Raw genomic sequence first — 21063 nt, forward strand, 5'->3', positions numbered from 1 at the left:
TTTCTTATCATATGTATTGATAGTCTTTTAATTTCTATTCTTATGTTTTGGTTTTCAGGTTGCTTATCAGGTGTCCCACAAATGAAAAAAATTTCCACATCTTATGAGGAAAGACGAAAGCAAGCTACTGCTATTGTTTTACTAGGAGTAATAGGAGCTGAATTTGGTGCAGAAATTGAACCTCCTAAACTGCTGACCAGACCTCGAAGCTCTAGTCAAATTCCTGAGGGATTTGGTTTGACTAGTGGTGGATCCAACTACTCACTGGCCAGACATACTTGTAAGTTAAAAATTCCTAATGCCGATCTATTGCTTCTCAGTACATATTACCTGTTAACAAAATCTCAGAATATTGAACATATCCTGAGTTTTAGCTCAGATAGAATGCTTAAATGACATTGGAAAGCAGCACAATCTATTTGGCACATTACCCTGTAGTTATAGTTCTGGGACTTCTTTTTAAAAGTTAAAACATGGTCTTTTAAATGCTTTTCTTAAAATAACACATTTCTGAGCTTTGTGTTTCCACATTTTGGTCAAGACTTTAGCCAAAACTTCTAACTTCTAAAATAATTTCTGAAAAACTATGCATCTTGTCCTGAATGTGATTTGAAAAGTCAGGGGTGGAGAACCAATTTTTTATTTTTTAAAAAGTGTGTGTGTGTGTGTGTGTGTGTGTGTGTGTATAAATATATATATATGTATTTTAAAGAATGTGAATGAGGAACTACGAATTACTTTTGTAATTTAAAAAGTATTCCAATAAAATTATTCCAATAATGACTAAAAAATTACATTCAGAGCTCAAAGGGTTTGTGTCATATTGCTACTTTTGGTTCTGTGGTTGGTATGTTAATAATAGGTAAGGGTATTTTATAATGAGGTCTTTTGGTCCTTTAGTGTCAGAACTCCCTTAGGTAAGGACAGACTGTACCTACCATATTGCAGAATCATTTCTAATAAATGTGCCATCTTAACTACCAAATATAATCCTACCGATTATATCAAGATATTCTTTGTAGCGTAAATTGCAGTGTGTTCTTTTGGGGTTTTGGCTTTTAAGCAAGGGGAAAAGATATAGGCTACTTTGTTAGTTATGACAGCAGAGAAGTTCACCAGATCATTGTCACATACTTTTCCGGAGAAACCAGGGAGCCATTTTGGCGGCTTTATTATTAAAGCCCTCCTACAGACTTAGCGGCCTGCCTATCCTCCCTCCCCACCAGACCCCAACCCCTTTTTAGATTCTTAATCCAACAAATACGTATTAGTGGTTGGTAATCTCTTGATCTCTGTTTGACATTGAGAATCAGGGAGTAATAATAGGAATACCACCACCAACAATAATAAAGCAACCACGTAATTCTTTTGAGCATGATTTTAAGCTCTTTACATGCACTAACTCACTTAATCCTCACAATAACCCTATCAAGTGGGCTGTTCCTCAATTATATCCATTTTACACATAAGGTTTCGTTAACCTGGCTGAGATCCTTCCTCCAGGAAATGGCAGTTTTTCTCTTAACACACGCTGTTGGTTCTAGAGCTCATGCTTTTGACCATTGTGTAAACTGCTACTGCTCAATGGTTTCTGCGGAAAAGGGTTTAATGACTAACATGTGCTGTTAGTTTATAACTTAAAAATTTATTTTCTGTCTCTTCGTTTGATCATCAAAATAGAAATGAAGATTTCTTCAAAGTAGCTCAGCCAAAATGTAGTAAAACCTGAATTTGAACTCAAGCTTCTTGAGACCTGAAAACCCACGCTCTTCCCATTTTCCCCCGGGCACATCCACTTCCCCTCTCCTGCAGAGGCCTCTTCATCTTTTCCCAGGTTCTTCAGGTTCCCTGTTTTCCATTCATAAAACCCTGCTCAAATCTCACCTTCTCTACCAAGGGCTCTTTAATGGGCCCAACCTTTCTGTGTCACTCCAGATAGCCTAGGACTTATATAGAGAGAGCCTTATTTAGAATCTTGACATTAGAATACTAGAGGTTAGTGAAACCTTGACATGATTTAGTCCAGTGGCTTTCAAACTTTTTTGCTCACCATCTCTCTAATGAGTATCAAGAAATGTTAATCCCTTGCACATTTTTATATTGACAGCTAAAATGTTTTTGTTTTTTTAACATCTTTATTGGAGTATAATTGCTTTACAATGGTGTGTTAGTTCCTGTTTTATAACAAAGTGAATCAGCTATATGTATACATATACCCCCATATCTCCTCCCTCTTGCGTCTCCCTCCCACCCTCCCTATCCCACCCCTCTAGGTGGTCACAAAGCACCGAGCTGATCTCCCTGTGCTATGCAGCTGCTTCCCACTAGCTATCTGTTTTACATTTGGTAGTGTATATATGTCCATGCCACTCTCTCACTTTGTCCCAGCTTACCCTTCCCCCTCTCCATGTCCTCAAGTCCATTCTCTATGTCTGTGTCTTTATTCCTGTCCTGCCCCTAGGTTCGTGAGAATCTTTTTTTTTTTTTTTTTAGATTCTATACATATGTGTTAGCATACGGTATTTGTTTTTCTCTTTCTGACTTACTTCACTCTGTATGACAGACTCTAGGTCCATCCACCTCACTACAAATAACTCAATTTCATTTCTTTTTATGGCTGAGTAATATTCCATAGTATATATGTGACACATCTTTATCCATTCATCTGTCGATGGACACTTAGGTTGCTTCCATGTCCTGGCTATTGTAAACAGAGCTGCAGTGAACATTGTAGTACATGACTCTTTTCAAATTATGGTTTTCTCGGGTATATGCCCAGTAGTGGGATTGCTGGGTCGTATGGTAGTTCCATTTTTAGTTTTTTAAGGAACCTCCATACTGTTCTCCATAGTGTGACAGCTAAAACTTTTTAATAGTAAGTTTAAACATTTGCGAAAGATATAATTTTGAGGCTATTGTGAATATTGACATTTAAAAATAAAACTATTGTTCTTTTAAATATATTCAGTAGAATATTCGGCATAACTGTTTGATATCCATAATCATCCATTAAAAAAACTGCATGACAGACTTTCCTTTAAATGTCAGAAATCTTACATCCTTGATTATTTTCCTTGAAGAGAGAAAATTTCTACTCTCACAGTTTTAGTGAAGGTGTTAATTTGCATATTTAGCATCCCAAAATCAATTCCTTTAAACTAACTGTGCCTTAAAACTACGTGTGCTTACAAAACTATGTGTTCCTTGAAAAGTTTTAAGATGCTCCCTTTTGAAGGGATTACTTATTTTGAAGGCTACTGATTTAGTCCAACATGTTTTATATAATATTTCAACAGCATTCATTTGTATTTTATATTTTCCTGCAAGGAAAGTAAACATAAATGTTGTTTCTCTGGAATTTTCATATAGCTTATTATCTTAGTATCTGTATATAAATGTAGGAACATCGTAAATTAATGAATCGCTGACTGATTTTCATCCAAGCCATTGGTTGGTTGCTAGGCAGATTAGTTTACACCTTAGTTATCTAGACTAATACTGTTATCGTCTGTTTTCTAACCACAGTTTATCTTTATATGAAATTCTGATATTCATGAATTTGCTTCTGTAGGTCTTTTCTTTTGACTTATAGTTTCATCTGCAAATTGTTACTGCTGTAACTAGAAAAAGAGGAAATGGGTTAGTTGAAAAGAGGCAATTTTTTAAAAGCTATATAGCACAGTAGAAATAGAGATTTTTCAAAGAAGCCCTAGGAATTGATAAAAGAACCAAAGGGTCTTAGTATTGCTCTCTGGTTTATTAAAATTCAGGGAGCTGAACTACAGTAAAGGGGTCCCAAAGCCTATTTCTGACATGATGGAAACCCTGGGCTGAGCTGTGCTATGGAGGGACTTTTGCCTGGGGCTACCTCAACTTTCCCAGGCAAGGGAAATAAAATTTACCCAAACATTTAAAATAGTGAAGGCTTTTGGAATCAAGTTTGTTCTTTGAGCACTTTGGATAAAGAATGTAGATGTAGATAGGGCAGAAGGTAATGTTTCTTAGCAAATAATATTTATAATTCATTGTAACAAAAGATAGATTCTGAGAGGTTTCTTAGCAAGCAGAAATCATATATAAAAATGAATAATATAGTACCTATTGGAACAAGTTCAAAATGTATAAAATGTCCGTGTTATTTTCCTCTTATTATGGTTGCCCTATTTTATTTTAATAATTTTAAAGTATTTTCAAGATCTCCTGAGTTTCTTTTTTTTGTTTGTTTGTTTGTTTTGTTTTTTTGCGGTACGCGGGCCCTTCACTGTTGTGGCCTCTGCCATTGCGGAGCACAGGCTCCGGACGCGCAGGCTCAGCGGCCATGGCTCATGGGCCCAGCCGCTCCGCGGCATGTGGGATCTTCCCGGACCGGGGCACAAACCCGTGTCCCCTGCATCGGCAGGTGGACTCTCACCCACAGTGCCACCAGGGAAGCCCCTGAGTTTCTTTTAACTTCCATCCCATTGTCCTTTATTTCCCTCAAAGGTCTTAGATTCCTTGGTGGTAGATTTGCGTACCATGGGGATTTTTAAGAATTGGGATGTCTTGATTAAATTTATGTTTATCAGTTTAAATCTTGCTCTCTTTTTAAAAAATTTTTTTGATTATTTGAAATCTGTAGATGGTTTATTTTATTTTATTTTTAAAATTTTTTGGCTGTGCCATGGGGCATGTGGGATCTTAGTTCCCTGACCAGGGATTGAACCCATGCCCCCTGCATTGGGAGCAAGGAGTCCCAACCACTGGACCACCAGGGAAGTCCCACATCTTGCTCTCTTGATTGGAAACAGTCAGATGTCTAAATGTTCTGTGTGTTACTTGGGCTCTTTTCAATGAGTTCTGTGTAATATTAACCTGCTATAATGTTAACCTGCCAGAAGTTACTGTATGTATCGCTATGGTATTTGTTTATGTGGCATTTAGAATGTATTGCTTCCATTAAATATTTAGTCTTTATGGCATCCTATTGAATGAGATAATAATTATTATCCTCATTCTGAGATAAGGCCATTAAGATACAATATTTTTTGAAGTTTAATTGCTGGAGTTCTAGCCTTCCTCGTAAAGCCATTCTGTGAAAACTCATAATGTAGTCAAATTCCAGTTATCCACATTGATGGGGAGGGCAGGGAGAGACACTGATGCCTAATTCAAAAGTCATACGTAGTTTTATAATACGTTTTATACTTATGTTGGAATATATATGAATCTTTTGTGGGTGTTACATTTTACATAAAGTGTCAAAATTACATATTGAAGACAAAGCTGAAGGACTCTGGAGATTAAGAGGCCTGGACCAGGCTACTCTGTGACCTTGTACTCTTGGGAAGCAAAGCGACCCTCTGGGTTGCAGTTTCCTCTTGTATAAAAGAAAGAGCAGGAACTGTTCTGTCTTTAAAGCCCCTTTCGGTCCAATTAGTCTCTGCTTCTGAAGTGAAATGGAAAACATCCCAGGAAATTTCCCTTCTTCATCTTCCCAGTTTCCTCTCCATGTAGGGATGGATGCTTTCTTGTGTCTCATCAACTCAACTTCAATAGGGACCTTCCTTAATTTTTATTCCAATCCACAAATGAGGCATTGTTAGAATATCTTAGGGAATTATTTATAATGTTACCTTCTAGGTCTTTTGGTTCGTTCTTTCATTTGGTCTCTTCTGCTCATTTTATAATTGTGGAATGACGCTGGCGCATCTGTAGTAGGTCACATTTTGATCTCTCATTAGCTTTCTGACTTTGGGCAAGTGTCGTAACTCACTTCCCTAGGCAGCCAACTCTGAGACAGACTTGTGTGTGGGAGTATCCTTGGGATCAGTACCTTGAGGGAGTGAAAGAGGCAGGGTTGGGCAGAGGGAGAAGTTGAATTGCATTTCAATTGCCTAGAAAGCTTCAGTGACCTTGGGAACTCTGGAGCTGGGATAGACTTTGGACTTGTCCTGAATTGAGTCTAAGGCCTCAGCCTTTAAGTCCCATGTCATTCAGTCATTGGGTCTGCGGTGCCCTGAGGAAGGGGTGTGATCTTGGGTGAGGCAGCTCTTTTCATCCTGGGGCAAATCCCACAGAAGGAATCAGCTGAGTCTTTTCAGCCATGAACAGCAGCATGAGCTTGGGGAGTGATTGCTTCCATCGTGGAGGGGAGGAGATGGGCAGCCTCTCCAGGCTTCTGCTCAGCATGTTACTCATTCCTGTGTGTCCCACCTCCCCCTTATGTCCACAGACGTGGAGAGAGGTACCACCATTTATTTAACACACCGTCTATTCCAAGTCCATATGTATCTCTTGTTACCCTGCAAGACAGATATTTTATCCAACATGAGGCACATTAATAATAGCTGATTCCTGAGCGTTTACTCTGTGCCAGGCATTTTGCTATGCTCTTTACATGTATTATCTTATTTAATCTTCAAAACATATCAATTAAACACTATTACCATTTATCAGATGAGGACACTGAAGCTTTGCTCAGTACTCACTGAACATTGATGAAGTTGAATTAAACTTTCTTCTTGCAGACAGTAAATTGAAGGCATAGGTCAAACGTTTTAACATCATACTGCTAAACAGTGTCAGGCCTGGACTTGAACACTTGTCTTCCAAATCTAAATCAGTGTATGTTCACCATTTCACACAGTTGTCTTGTGTTATAAACAAGTGTGATTCAGAAGTGGTGCTGCACAAAAGAGGGGCATGTCGGCAAGCAGCAGCTCACCTGGAAATAGGAGCACTGTTGAGTCATTTGTTTAGGGATCTGCTGGTGCCACAGAGGGATAAACATGTACAAACTCCACATCTCCATACTTATGAAATGGTTTGCATCTATGTTGTGAAATATTTAGAACAGAGAAAGGAAATGAATTTTTCCCTGCAGTGGGTCTTTAGGAATTCTACAACGCCAGGGTTCTTCAGCTGGCCAAGGTGCATGGTGTCACTGATGTTACCTGGAAAATGCTATGTTTATGTGCACTTGCATTTCTGTTCTGGAAAAATGTTCCAGATTCCATTCAATTCTCAAGAGACAGTCATTAAAATAAAAACAGTTAAGAACCCCAAGAGTTTGTTGGAATAAATGGCTTCTTTGTTATTATGATTTTTTGAAACAAGATAGAGTTACGTTCCTCTTGATTAGTTCAGTTGGAATACCACCAAATGGAAGCCTCAATTAGATGTTGTCTCAGGAATGTTTAAATTCTGTGAAACCTGTATTTAGAGTTTTACATTATTCTGGTGCTGTGCTTGATTTCACTTTGTTGTGGTCTACTGTCGTGAAAATGATCCCCCATATACTTTGTGTACTTTCTAACCATTCATGTTTTATTTAGTGACTGTATTAATATTGGTTGAAGTTGATGTAATAATGAATTTATTTCCTACATTTTAAGGTGAGAAAGTTAAGCCAAATCTCAGGTGTTTTATTCAGCAAGATTGGGACCAAGTCACTGAATTGCAGTTAATAACAAAACTAGCAGTGGTGGCAAGTTATGAAAAAAAGCAGCAACAATGATGAGGAAAGCATTGTTGCATTTGCAAGGGTAAGCAGTGACCAAAAAAATGGACCTTTTCACTGGTCACACAAGAGCCATCAGATGGTGTTGCTGAGGTGCCGCTGCGGCCATAGAGGCTGCATTTCCATTTGCTTCCCCTTGTGTGTCTAACCTGGCCTTCCAGGCACCTGCGAGGGGACCTGCCTCCCTGCCTGCTTCTTACCCCACTGTCCACCTCATTCTCTCTTCTCATTGTCCTAACTCAGCATCCCCTGTTCTTTACTGCCACTTCTCGCATGTAATTTTACCTTTGAAAATCATCCTGGTCCAGATGCCACTTGACTTGCGTTGCCATCACACCTCATTCTGGCTATGCTCTAACATCATATGTAGAATGTTTTAAAAATGCATGTGTCTGAGCCTCACCCTGGAGTTCCTATTCAGAAAGTCAGGGGTGGGGTTTGGGCATCTATGTTATTTTTAAAGCTTCATATGTGATTTTCATCTGTAGCGTAGCCAGAATAGAGGAACCCAGTAGAATGTAGAGTCCTTCACAGTTATTTTACATTGAGTGTTCTATGGTAGTTCTGGTCACTAAACTACCTTAATGCACGAATTGTAATTTTCTTTATATTTTGAAGTGGAAGAGGTAGTGGGAACTAATCAGAGTGAATAAGTGACATTTATATTACTCTCAGAGCTAATTCTTTAGGTAGTTCAGCCTTTTTATTGGAATTTCATTATTCTGGATTGCTTGGGTTTGAATCTTGAATCACTACTCAGTAGCTGTGTGGCCTTAAATGCTTTTGCCTGTTTCTTTAACTAAAAAGTAGGAATAATAATATCACTTACCTCACAGAGTGAGTATTGTGAGGATAAGTAAATTAGCGTATGCAAAGCACTTTGAAAAGTGCCTGACGTACACGTGTTAGTTGAACGTTAGTTATTATTATCGTTACCAGAATCGTGTATAGAAGAATAAAGAAAGGAAATACATCTGCTATGTATTGGGACATTTATATGTGTATAGACGACTTTTAAAAATCTTCCTAAGAATCTTATAAGGTAGGTATTACTGTCAACATTTTATATATGAGTGAACTGATACTCTTAAAAATTAGATAACTTCCTTAAGGTTATCTGTCTTATAAAGGATATGAATCCAGATGCAGTTTGCCCCCAAAGCCCATGATATTATATTCTACAATACATACTGATTCCTACTGTTTGTGGCAATCTATATTAGTTCCCAGAGGATTTATATAAAAATGCACTTTTCTTTGTCATATTATTATACTTGTGTTGAAATAAAACGCCAAATATTTTTGTAATTATTTATTTGTATTCTTATGTATTTGTATATTATTTACTTAGATGAATTTCTACATATTTATTACCTGTTTCTCATTTTAACCACATCAACATACTAAGCTCAGATCAAATGGGAAATTTCACTACTCTTGTTTTTACTTATAAATAATTCATGTTGTATAACAGCTTTATCGTTTTAACTGAGATCTGACGCTTGCATTACAGACCCTGTTTGGTGATGTAATCCCATCCTTGTTGTCCAAAAATAGTTTTAGTTTGCAACTCTTTTTGTTAATTTGCTACACTATGGGTTTTAGGCTCCTCTTCCATAAAACGAGTAAGTTGGACAAGGTTATTTCTAAGGCCACTTCCATCTAAAATTACACAGTTCTGTGAAATTATTAAAGTGATTTATTATTATTCTAACTACAGAGCTTGTGTTTATTACTGCCACTTGAACTTGCTATCTTGTTTTCATTGTTCTTTACCAGTTGCTTTTCTGCTTTAAAGGTTCTAGTGTTCCACTGTTATGCCATGTTTGAAGCTGAGCATCTTTAAAGTATTTTTCTGCCATCCCTCCTTTTGGGTACCTCATATCAGCATACCAGGCTACAGCTATTTCCACAAAACTCATTCCCCACATGTGTCCAGCTTTGTGGACTTGTGTTATGTTGATGTAGTTGTACTCTAGACCACAGACCAGCAAACCATAGCTATGGATCAACCCTCGCCCCCTGCCTATTTTTTTCAAATTAACTTTTATTGGAACCCAGCTGTACCTACTTGTTTACATACTGTTTGGCATTTCACACTACAACAGCAGTAGTTGCTGTAGAGATTGTATGGCCTACAAAGCCAAAAATATTTATTATCTGGCTGTTTACAGAAAAAAAATTGCCAACCTTCCTGTACATTATTTGAAACATTTGTTAGTGGTCCTTTCTGTTAGTGGTCCATTTAATATACAAAAGGGCTTTGAGGTGACTTTGTTAAAAATATTTCAGTAGCTAAATATAACATCTGGGGTACTCTGAGATCTATATCCTTATAAGAATGTAGTACAAAGGCCTTATACCAATTTTTTGGTCTAGAATGTAATGCAGCATTGGTATAAATCTCTGCCAATCATCTAATGTATGTACTAGTTACCTTGATTGAGTTGCAGATTCAGTGACAGGTTTTAGCATTGTATTGCTAGTGGCAACCCTTTTATTTTGCATAAGACTTTATTATATCTGATATTTAAGTAACCTTGGTCTGAAGTTTTCTGACAGCTCTGCAGAATGGTTCCTTCACATTTGTATGTCCTATATATGTGTGCTCCAGGGTCGCTGTAATTAACATATTTAATTCTGTAAGTTCAAACAATTTTATATCAAAAAGGGACAAAGGAGAACATCTAGTTTAACCTTTTCAAAAGCTGCAGAACTTTTGATGGTTCCCTTAGAAAGCCTTTTGTAGGAAGTGAATAGAAACTTTTCGTAACCTTGTTTGTAGATTCCCTGCCATGTCCTTCAAAAACACAGTTTCCAAGGATGTTGAATGGTAGGGAGCCCAAGACTGAGTGCTTTTTATACCCTAGCTTCCATGATCATACAGTAAGTGCTGGCGAACTTGTTGGTGCTACCCAGTTCAACTGGGAGCTTCCAGAGCCCGAATCTATTAGAGGACATGAATGCTTGTATGAAATCAATAAATGTAGAGCTCTTTCCTTACACCTTTGGTTTTCAAATTGTGTTCTGTAGAATCCTGGGACTCCATAGAGATGGCTCAGTGACTGCCTGGGCTCTTAAATCTCCTTCAAGCACAGCAGCACTGACTTTTCTGTGTTTTAGAAGTTGAAATTTGGCATTACATTGTATCCACAAAGAGAAACTGATGAAAACAGGGCTAGAGGGACTTCCCTGGTGGTGCAGTGGTTAAGAATCTGCCTGCCAATGCAGGGGACACGAGTTCGATCCCTGGTCAGGGAAGATCCCACATGCTGCAGAGAAACTAAGCCGTGCGCCACAACTACTGAGCCTGTGCTCTGGAGCCCGCGAGCCACAACTACTGAGCCCGCACTCCTAGAGCCCATGCTCCACAAGAGAAGCCACCATAATGAGAAGCCCACACAGTGCAACAAAGAGTAGCCCCCACTCGCCACAACTAGAGAAAGCCCGTGTGTAGCAACGAAGACCCAATGCAACCAAAAATAAATAAATTAATTAATTAATTAATTTAAAAAGAAAAAACAGGGCTAGACTCTTAAAAGCGAAACAAAACACCAAATACCTGAAAACTAGAAATCACATATCCTTCAAAAACTCAATGATAATCAAAATTCTTCATTTGCCCACTCAAATTTGCTCTGCTTTCAGCCTTCCCCATCTCAGTTGATTACTTTCTTTCCAGTTTCTTAGAGTCATCCCTAATTCCTTCCTCTCTCAGACAACATCTAATCCATCAGGAAATCTTATTGGCTCTACCTTCAAAATATATCCAAAATTCAGCACTTCTTACCACCTTTACTGTTATCACCCTGGTTGGAAACCTTCATTTCTCACTGGGATTACTGCCAAGCCATCCAGCTTCTACCCTTATCCCTTTATAGTGAGTGCGGTTTTAAACATAGCAGTCATGGTAGTGATGCTTTTAAGACCTAGGGTAGATCTTATCACTCAAGGGTATCCAGACAACTAATCAGCCACACAGATACTCAAAAATCAGTAGCTTTTCTTTATAATACTAAACAAAATAGAAAATATAGAGAATCATCATTTTTTGAAAGACCCTTCGAACTACTAAGACCCTAAAAACCAGGAAGAAAAAGACAGACAACCCAGTTAAAAAACAAAACAAAAACAGAATAGGACTATAGGCAGGCATTTTATCACGGAAGGAATGAAGATGCCAAAAAATACTCAGCTTACCCAGTAATTAAAGGAATTTGGGGTTAGGAAAAATTTACTAGAAACACTTGTTTGTTTAAAAGCATTTTTTTTTTATGGTGGATATTCGTGTAATTAAAATAAAATGATAGATGCTCATATTTTACAAATATTTTAAAGATCTCAATAATAATGGCAACCAAAAGAAGTACCATAGACCATATCTAAGAATAAACTTAAGAAATATGGAAGAAACTACAATATGTCACTGAGGGAAATAAAATAATATTTGAGTAAATAAAAAGGCATGTAGTTCTCGGATGGATAAGATAATGGTAAATATCTCAGTTGTTCCCAAGTTAATATATAAATCTCACACAAACACTAAAAATCTCAACATCGTTCTTTTAATAGCTAGTCAAAATTATTCTAAAATTAACACACCAGAGATAAATGGAATATGTGATTTATTTTGTTTTATTCAGTAAACATATATAGCACTAATAATATACCAGTCACTATCTTAGGTACTTTATAAATATTATTTAATCCTAATTATAACCCCTTGACATATGTAATTATTAAAAAAGTCAACCTCTGCAGTACTGCAAAAATGTAAAATATCTAGGCATTAACTTAACAAAGAATATGCAAGACTTTTAGGAAAAATTTTTTTAATTTTATTGAAGTAGTTTATAAAGACCTAAATAAATAGGGAGATATGCACTTTTATGGATAAGAGTATCATAAGAATGTCAGTTTTCATAAATTCAATACCATTCCAAATAAAATACCAATAGGGTCTTTGTTATTGTTTTTTGTTATTGAACTTACAAGCTGATTCTCAAATTTATATGATAAGACAATGAGCTAAGAAAAGCCATGACATTTCTAAAGAAGAAGAACAAGGTGGAGGGATTTCCCTTACTTATATCAAAAGTTATTATAAATTTATAGCAATTATTATAGTGTTATCTTGGTAAAGAACAGACCAATAGACCTATGGAACAGAATAGACAGCACAGAAATGGTTCTATGTATACATAGGAATTTGACTCTATAGATCTAGCATTGTAGATCAGTGAAATAAGGGATAGACTTTTTGATACATGGTATACTTACCATTGGCTATTCATAAGGAAGAATAATGAAATCGGATCCCTCTTGCCCATCGTAGCCAAAAAATCAATTCTATATAAAGACTTAAATATGAAAGCTAAAACAATAATACTTTAAAAAGATGATATAGGAAAGCCTAGCCTTGGAATGGGGAACAATTCTGTAAACAGGTGACAGAAAGCCCAACCAAATAATAAAGAGAATGGGTAAATTCAACTACATTAAAATTAGAAACTTCTATAATCAACAATACCTTTTAGAAAGTAAAAAGTAAAGCCACAAAGAGGAAAAAGGTATTTATAACACAGGTCACTGACAAGAGATTGTTAAGCACACACAGAGACACAGACACACACACACATACACACACACAACTAAGTAAGAAAAAGACAAATGCAGAGCAGAAAAATGGGTAAAGATTGAAAAAGCACTCCACAAAAGGAAATAAAAATGGCTAATAAACCTATAAAAAGATGATAAGTCTTATTATAAGGGAAATGCAAATTAAAAGCCAAATGAACTGTCATTTCTCATCTACCAAACTGAAAGCTTGAAGTCTGACGTTATCAAATTTCTGCAAGCATTAGGAGCAACTAGAACTCCTTTACACTTACTGTGGAGGGTAAATTGGTTTCAGCACTTTGGAAAGTAATTGGGTGTACTATCCTATGAGTATACTCTATTTTTTGCATTGTCTAGAAAAACTTCTCTATGTGCGAAGTAAATATTTTCTCCCGTTCTGTGGTTTGTCTTTTGATTACCTTAACAGTGTGTTTCAAAGAACACAGTTTTCTGATTTCTGTGAAGTACAGATTATCAGTTATTTTGTTTTATACTTCATGCTTTTTATGTTGTAAGTAATATTTGCCGATCCCAAAGATTTTTTTTTTCCCTTTGTCTTTTTCTGGAAGTTTTGGCTTTTGCATTTAGCTTTGTGCTCTGGTTTGAATTAATTTTTTTTTTTTTTTTTTTTTTTTGCGGTACGCGGGCATCTCACTGTTGTGGCCTCTCCCGTTGCGGAGCACAGGCTCCGGATGAGCAGGCTCAGCAGCCATGGCTCACGGGCCCAGCCGCTCCGTGGCATGTGGGATCTTCCCAGACCGGGGCACAAACCCGTGTCTCCTGCATCAATCGGCAGGCAGACTCTCAACCACTGCGCCACCAGGGAAGCCCTGAATTAATTTTTGAGTAAGATGTGACATAGGGTTAATTTTTTAAACATATATATACAGAAATTTAATTCTAGCAACACTTGTTGAAAATATTTTTTCCTTTTTGCCCCTATTCAGTTGCCTTTTTTGAAAATCAATTAATCCTAGATGTTTGGGTTTATTTTTAGACCCTCTCCTGTCCTTCATTAATCTATATGTCTGTTGACTAATACATGCTATGTTGATGACTTCAGCTTTCAAGTAAGTTCTGAAATTAGGTAGAAGGCTTCCAACTTAGTTCTTCTGTTATAAAATTGCTTTGACTATTCTGGGTCATTTGTGGTTTGATAAAATTTTAGAATCTCCATGCCAATATTTTTTTTAAAGCCTGCTAGAGTTTTGATTGCAATTGCTTTGAATCTGTCGTTGAATTTGGGGAAAGTTGACATCTTAACATTACTGAGCCTTCCAATCTATGAACTTGGTATATTTCACTATTTACTTAGATCTTCTTTAATTCCTCTCAGCAATATTCTGTGGTTAATTTCAAAAGGTCTCACAGATGCTCCAAAGAGGAGGAAACAGAAGAGTCAGAAAAAATATTTAAAGAAATAATGGCTGAAACGTCACCAAATTTGATGAAAGACATAAATTTACAGATTCAAGAAGTTCAGCAAACCCCAAACAGGTTAAATTTTAAGAAAATCACACCTTGAAACATCATAATGTTGCATAGTTTGTTTCTAGTCTTTATTATCAGAGATGCAGTATTAAAATTGCCACTTCTGTGTGTGCTTATGCATATTTATGAATGTTTTGTTCAGTAACTTCCTGTAAGTAAATTTCTGTGTCAGAGTTTATCAGTATTTTAAATTTCAGTAGCTGTACCAGATTGTTCGCCAAGTTGTATGAATTTATTCTTCTGCTGTTTCTCTATACCTCTTTAATTCTGAGGATATTAATGATGTTTTTCTTGTCGACCAATACAACTGATGAAAAGTGATACTATTGTTACTTTAATTTGTGTTTTAACTCTTTAGATTGATTTTCTTGTTATGTGTTTACCATTTTTTAGTTCTTCTGTGAATTGCCTGTTTGTGTGTATGGGTGTTTATGGAGATGTAATTGACATATAACATTACAGTAGTTTCAGGTGTACAACATAATGATTTGATAATTGTATATATACTGAAATGATCACCACAATAAGTCTAGTTAAAATCTGTCACTGTATATAGTTGCAAATTTTTATCCTGTGATGAGAACTTTTAAGATCTACTCTCTTGTTTCCCAGACACGCAAAAGCTAAAGGAGTTCATCATCACTAAACTGGCCTTATAAGATATGTTCAAGGGACTTCTGGAAAGGCTATAACTAGAAACAAGGAGATTATGAAAGAAAAAATTCTCACTGGTAAAGGCAAACATAGTAAAGATAGTAGTAGATCAGCCACCAATAACACTAGTATGAAGGTTGAAAGACAAGAGTAGTAAAATCATCTATATCTAAAATAATTAGTTGAGCAATACACAAAATAAAAAGATGTAAAATGTGACTGAAAAGAAAACATAAAACATGGGTAGGGGAGTAAAAATGTAGTGCCTTGAGAATGCATTCAAACTTGAGAGACCATCAACTTAAAATAGACTGCTATATACATAGGTTGTTATAAATGTATCTTGTGGGACTTCCCTGCTGGTCCAGTGGTAAAGAATCCACCTTAAAATGCAGGGGATGTGGGTTCCTGGTCAGGGAACTAAGATCCCACATGCTGCAGGGTAACTAAGCCCACATGCCACAACTACTGAGCTCATGCACCTCAACTACAGAGCCTGCGTGCCGTAAACTACAGAGCCCACGCGCTCTGGAGCCCACACCCCACAACTAGAGAGAGAAAACCCACACGCCACAACTAGAAAGAAGCCCGTGCACCACAACAAAGAGCCCACGCACAGCAACTAAGACCCGATGCAGCCAAAAATAAATAATAAAATAAATCTTAAAAAAAATGTATCTCATGATAACCATAAACATGAAAACATAACAAAAAAATAAAGAGAAAGGAAAAAAGAGATCTACTCTCTTAACTTTCAAATATGCAATATAGTGTTATTAGCTATAGTGACCATGCTGTACGCTATATCTTCATGACTTATATATCACTGGAAGTTTGTTCCTTTTGACCTCCTTCACCCATTTCACCCATCCCCCACCCCCTGTATTGTCATTTTTTGTATCAAGTTGTTTACTTTGATACTGTGGGTACTTTTTAAATAGAGAGATACATGTTATTTTCTTTTTTTTTTAGTTTATTGTTTCTTATTTATACTTTCTGGTTCTTTGTAGTAGGACATTTATAATTTTTATGTAGTCATATATTCAGTCTTTACCTCTATGTTATTGAAACAAAAAAATGGATATTAATGTGTACATTTTCATTGAATTTTGTAGTAAATAGTATGTATTCAAGGGTTCAAAATTATAGTGACTGAGGTAACTCTCACCATTACAAATGAAGAAAGGGAAAATGCAAGAATGAATCTTGAGCTAACAGTGTGAACTTATGGTTTTTAATATACATACAGAAATAAATAGAGCTCTGTGTGTATGTGTTGGTTAGTATGTATACAATGTCTCCTTTCTCTGGCCACTTAAGGGCTTGGGAACAGTGGCATCCCAGTACCAATGTGCATACCCAGAGCTCAGATATTGATTCTAAATATCATTCTCTTAATAAAAGGAACCAGGACTCCTTGGAAGAGTGGTTGGTTCTAGGGCTGGGGCAGGGAAAGTACAAGATGAACCCATAGCATCTGCAGTGTCAAAAAATAAGGAAGGGCTTAAAATGAATGGGGGCATGCCTATCATAAGGATATGGGAGCCCCTGCAGGTGCTTCCAATAGCCAAAACTGAACTGATCTGAGCAACAAAATAAATGATATATTTTGTGGAATTATAACACATAGAACAAAATAAATGCCCATGAGTCCATACTGATATAAATCAGTCAATCAATCAGTCGAGGAGAAGGGACAGCTCTTACAAAAGACTTTTAGTTAATAAATATAGAAGGAACGAGAGAAATACAAAATCTCCATTAGACAAATACAGCAGTAATAACTGTCAAAGACAAAATCCACAGGTGGTTGCTAAAATCAGTATATTGACACAGCCTTAAAGGATCTCCTCCTAAGACATTATCAATTACAAAGGGAAATTGGCTTTCTCCACTCTAATTGGTTACCATGACCAAGTGATCAAGGTGAACCTTGGCAGTAATAAGACATATAGACAGCATTCTCCCTCTGATATGATGCATTGAGAAGGACACAACATCACTTTTGTGGTATTCAGCCAAAAATGCATGGCCTTAATCTAAATGTGAGAAAACATCAGGTTGAGAGACATTTTCCAAAATGACCGGTATTCATCAAAAGTCATGAAAGGCAAGGTTAAGTATGTGAAATTGTCTGTCACAGATTGGAGGAGACTTTATGGAGAGACACAACAACTAAATACAATGTGAGACCCTAGAGTGAATACTGGAAGAGGAAAAGGTCATTGGAAAATTCAAATAAAGTCTGTAGTTTAGGCAGTAATAGTCCACCAATATATATGGGTTTTTTTAATCTTTTTTTAAAAATTATTTTATTTTTGGCTGCGTTGGGTCTTCGTTGTTGCATGCAGGCATTCTCTAGTTGCGGCGAGTGGGGGCTGCTCTTCATTGTGGTGCGTAGGCATCTCGTGATGGTGGCTTCTCTTTTACGGAGACCAGGCTCTAGGTGTGCGGGCTTCAGTAGTTGTGGCAGTAGTTGCAGTGCGTGGGCTCAGCAGTTGTGGCTTGTGGGCTCTAGAATGCAGGCTCAGTAGTTGTGGTGCATGGGCTTAGTTGCTCCGCAGCATGTGGGGTCTTCCCTGACCAGGGCTCAAACCCGTGTACCCTGCATTGGCAGGCGGATTCTTAACCACTGCACCACCAGGGGAGCCCTAGTCCACCAATATTAATTTCCTAGTTTTGGTTGTCATGCAGTGGTTATATAAGTTGTTGACATAAGAGAAAGCTGGGTGAAGGATATATGTGATTTCCCTTTCCTAGTTATATAACTTTTCTATAAGCCTAAAGTTATTTCAAAATAAAAAGTTTTTAAAAAGCAGTTTTCCCTAGGTGGTAGTATAAAGATAGATTTGTATTTTATAGTAGTGTAAGTGATACTGTATTTTAAAGTAGCTGAGGATGTTCAGATTTGGACATTGCAATTTTCCTTTTCTATGGCTTCCATCCCCAATATCCCTCTCCCTGCCACCCCAATTTCCAAGTGTGTTATACAACCCGTGGATAGAAAGTTTACTACAGTTTTATTCATAGATTTAAAAATAAAAGCATAATGATTAGACATTCTTAACATATATCATTGTATTAATAGGTAGGTTTTGGAAGACAAAGCAAATGTTTTCACATTTAGTTTTATTCCATGTCCATTAAATACCAATATTTCTTACTTACAAGTCAGTGTTTAACTAGATGTGTTTTTCCCTGGGGTGTTAACATGAAATTAAGTTGAAGGAAAATATCAGAGTAAATATTTCCATACTCTGAATTTTGTTTATTGCTAGTCATAGGAAAAAAGGAAAAAATCTTTTGTAAGTTCTTATATTAAAGATGCAATAATGTGTTTCTAAGGTATTGTGCCACATTTCTGAAATTTTTAAGGCATCTTCTATTTTTACATTTACAGTTTTTCTTCTGCTCGTGGCTAAACAATTAATTGTTGTGTTCCTTGAACCTACATTTAGGGAAGCTGCCCATGGAAATTAGGTCCCAGTACAGCATGCCTCTCATTTATTAACTTCAGTTTTGTGTTTTACTGTTAAAAATGTCATTCTAAATTGTGCAAGTTAGAAACTGATCTTGAACCGTATCCAGTGTGTAATAAATACATGCTTTCTGTGTTAATAATTTCTGATCATAATATACTATTTAAGAATAAATGAGTGCTTCATTTCCATTGAAAAGGTGCTGACACGTTGATAAACAGGCATTTTGAGAAATAATCTATGAGTAATTTTTTTAGTCATTTATATTTTTACTGTTATCAGAAATTTCATCTTGTCATCCCTAGGTTAAACTGGGCTGCACATTGGAGAGCTCTCCTAGTGTCTGAAATGTGCTACTTCCAATTATGTGAAGAAAGGAGGAAGTAGAATCTCCTTGAAGACTATCGAAGCTGCATAGTAGCTTCCACCCCAGAAGTAAAAGCAGTTACTTTGGCACAGTGTGATGTTGGTTCCTCATAATTCTTGAAGGGAGATGGGAAAGAAGGGAGGTGTATCAATCAGGAGACAGAAACCACAGCAGTTATCTGAACAGGAAAATGATGCAGGATTGCTTATAGTAGGAAGTGTTTGACTATTAAAAGAGGTATAAGAGACTCTTTGCAGTCCGGGAGCATGTGCAAAATGTCAGCCAGCTGTCACCTCATCTGGGGGGGGTAAAATGGGTAATAAAGGGATTAAAGACCAGGAGAGGCCCTCCTTCAGTGTGGCTGCAAGGGAGACACCCCGCCTGTGGATGGTGAAGAAACTTGCCAGAGGGCATGGGCACAAGTGACCTGCTGTGGCTTGAGAGTGTGGGCAGCTTGGAGGTGGTCCTGAGGTTCCCGGAGGGCTGAGGGCTCCTCTGAAGCAGCCCCCTGTTGCTGGAGGGCACGGGCTGGTCTATCTCCTGGGAGGAGTCTGCCGTTTTCTGGGGGTTGGGCAGAGCTGCTTGAGAGGGTGTGGTCTTCCTCTGGCAGGATCAATCTGTTGACCTCTGTTGACAAAGTTTATCATTCTGCCAGCTGGCAAAGGAGATGTTCAGAGTCTAACTCCAGGATTACAGACTGGGGTATGGGGGGCGGGGCGGGAGGGTGACAACCATGGATTTGGAGCTGAGATACTATCAATTGATCACTGGCCCAGAAGGATTAATTTATTATTATAATTCTAAGGTATAGTATCATAAGTCAGAACTCTCAAATAACTATAGTTTCATTCTCTGCTTGGTGCTTTATGATGAGCTAATTGTGTTTTCCATAACGATTTTTTAGTTGACTCATTATAGTTATTGTTTTATGTTTTCAGAGACTGACCAAAAAATTGTTCTCTACTTTGTTTCTTTTTTCTGAGAAGTACCCTTATCATAGCTGTAATAGATCTCTAGGCAGTGGAGTCACACAGCTACTGACAGGGGTAGGTTTAAAACAAAACTAGACCCGGCCTCAGAAAACTGAACTCTGCCTGTGTGTGGGAAGCACAACTAACCCCATTTTGCATTTACGGATAAATAAATGATGCTTGGCAACTCTTGTCCCCAACTTTGCATTTCAGTGGCCTAGTAATGTCCCATCACTCACCCACTGCTTCCCAGGGATGTTAGTGATAAGGAATAATGAATGACTTGTTAACAAGATGAGATCTTTGATCATAATGTACAATAGATATACAAATTCTATATTTAACTTTTATTTGCCTTTTAATTGCTGTGGATTTCTGGGCCTGCTACTAGCTACTTTATCAGACTGAAGAAATGATTCCTATAATCTCTTATCCTCAGTCCCAGTGGACATGACAACGTGTTTTCTCCAGAACAGAAAAGGCAGTCCAGTTCCATCACGTGTTGTGAAATGCCGCACAGCCATCCATTTTAGCCACAGTCGTCGTTTCACTGGGACAGCATTCTGGGAGTTAAGAAAGAATAAAAATGGCAAGCAGATGATTTACTAGTGCTTTCGTGTTGAATGGTTTAAAGGGGGAATGCTACTGGCAGGTGGAGGATTCTTAGGACTTTTAAACACTAGGAAAGAATTTGGGGCCAAGAGAAGGTAATGTATTAAGCCCGAGCTCATTTAAAATTCTACTTTGTCTGACTGACCATTAAGTTACGGAGCAGTCTGCTCCAAATGTCTCCACTGTCAGTTCTGTGACCTCCCAGAGCTTCATAAGGCCATTGGCTAGAGTGGAACAGGCCACTCTGCTTCTGGGAAGAGAAGAGTTCTGGGCAGTAGCACAAGTCCTAAAATATTGATGTGCCCACTGCTGAAGTACAGCAATATTATATGATTATACGCAGTATGTCATTCAAGCTGCTTTCATTGCCCA

At 37.3% G+C, this 21063-nt stretch overlaps 1 protein-coding gene across 9 annotated transcripts in view; it reads left to right on the top strand.

Annotated features, from left to right (window-relative positions):
* The window catches only part of WDR7 (WD repeat domain 7), a 372036-nt gene that overhangs the window by 208436 nt on the left and 142537 nt on the right, over positions 1-21063 (top strand). For all 9 annotated transcript variants that reach the window (XM_060029121.1, XM_060029112.1, XM_060029113.1 and 6 more), the window contains one exon: positions 59-280. In XM_060029121.1, coding sequence (XP_059885104.1) covers positions 59-280 — 222 coding nt within the window. The remainder of the gene's footprint in view (positions 1-58; positions 281-21063) is intronic.

This window comes from Delphinus delphis, chromosome 13 (assembly GCF_949987515.2).
Source record: "Delphinus delphis chromosome 13, mDelDel1.2, whole genome shotgun sequence".
NCBI classification, from domain to species: Eukaryota; Metazoa; Chordata; class Mammalia; order Artiodactyla; family Delphinidae; genus Delphinus; species Delphinus delphis.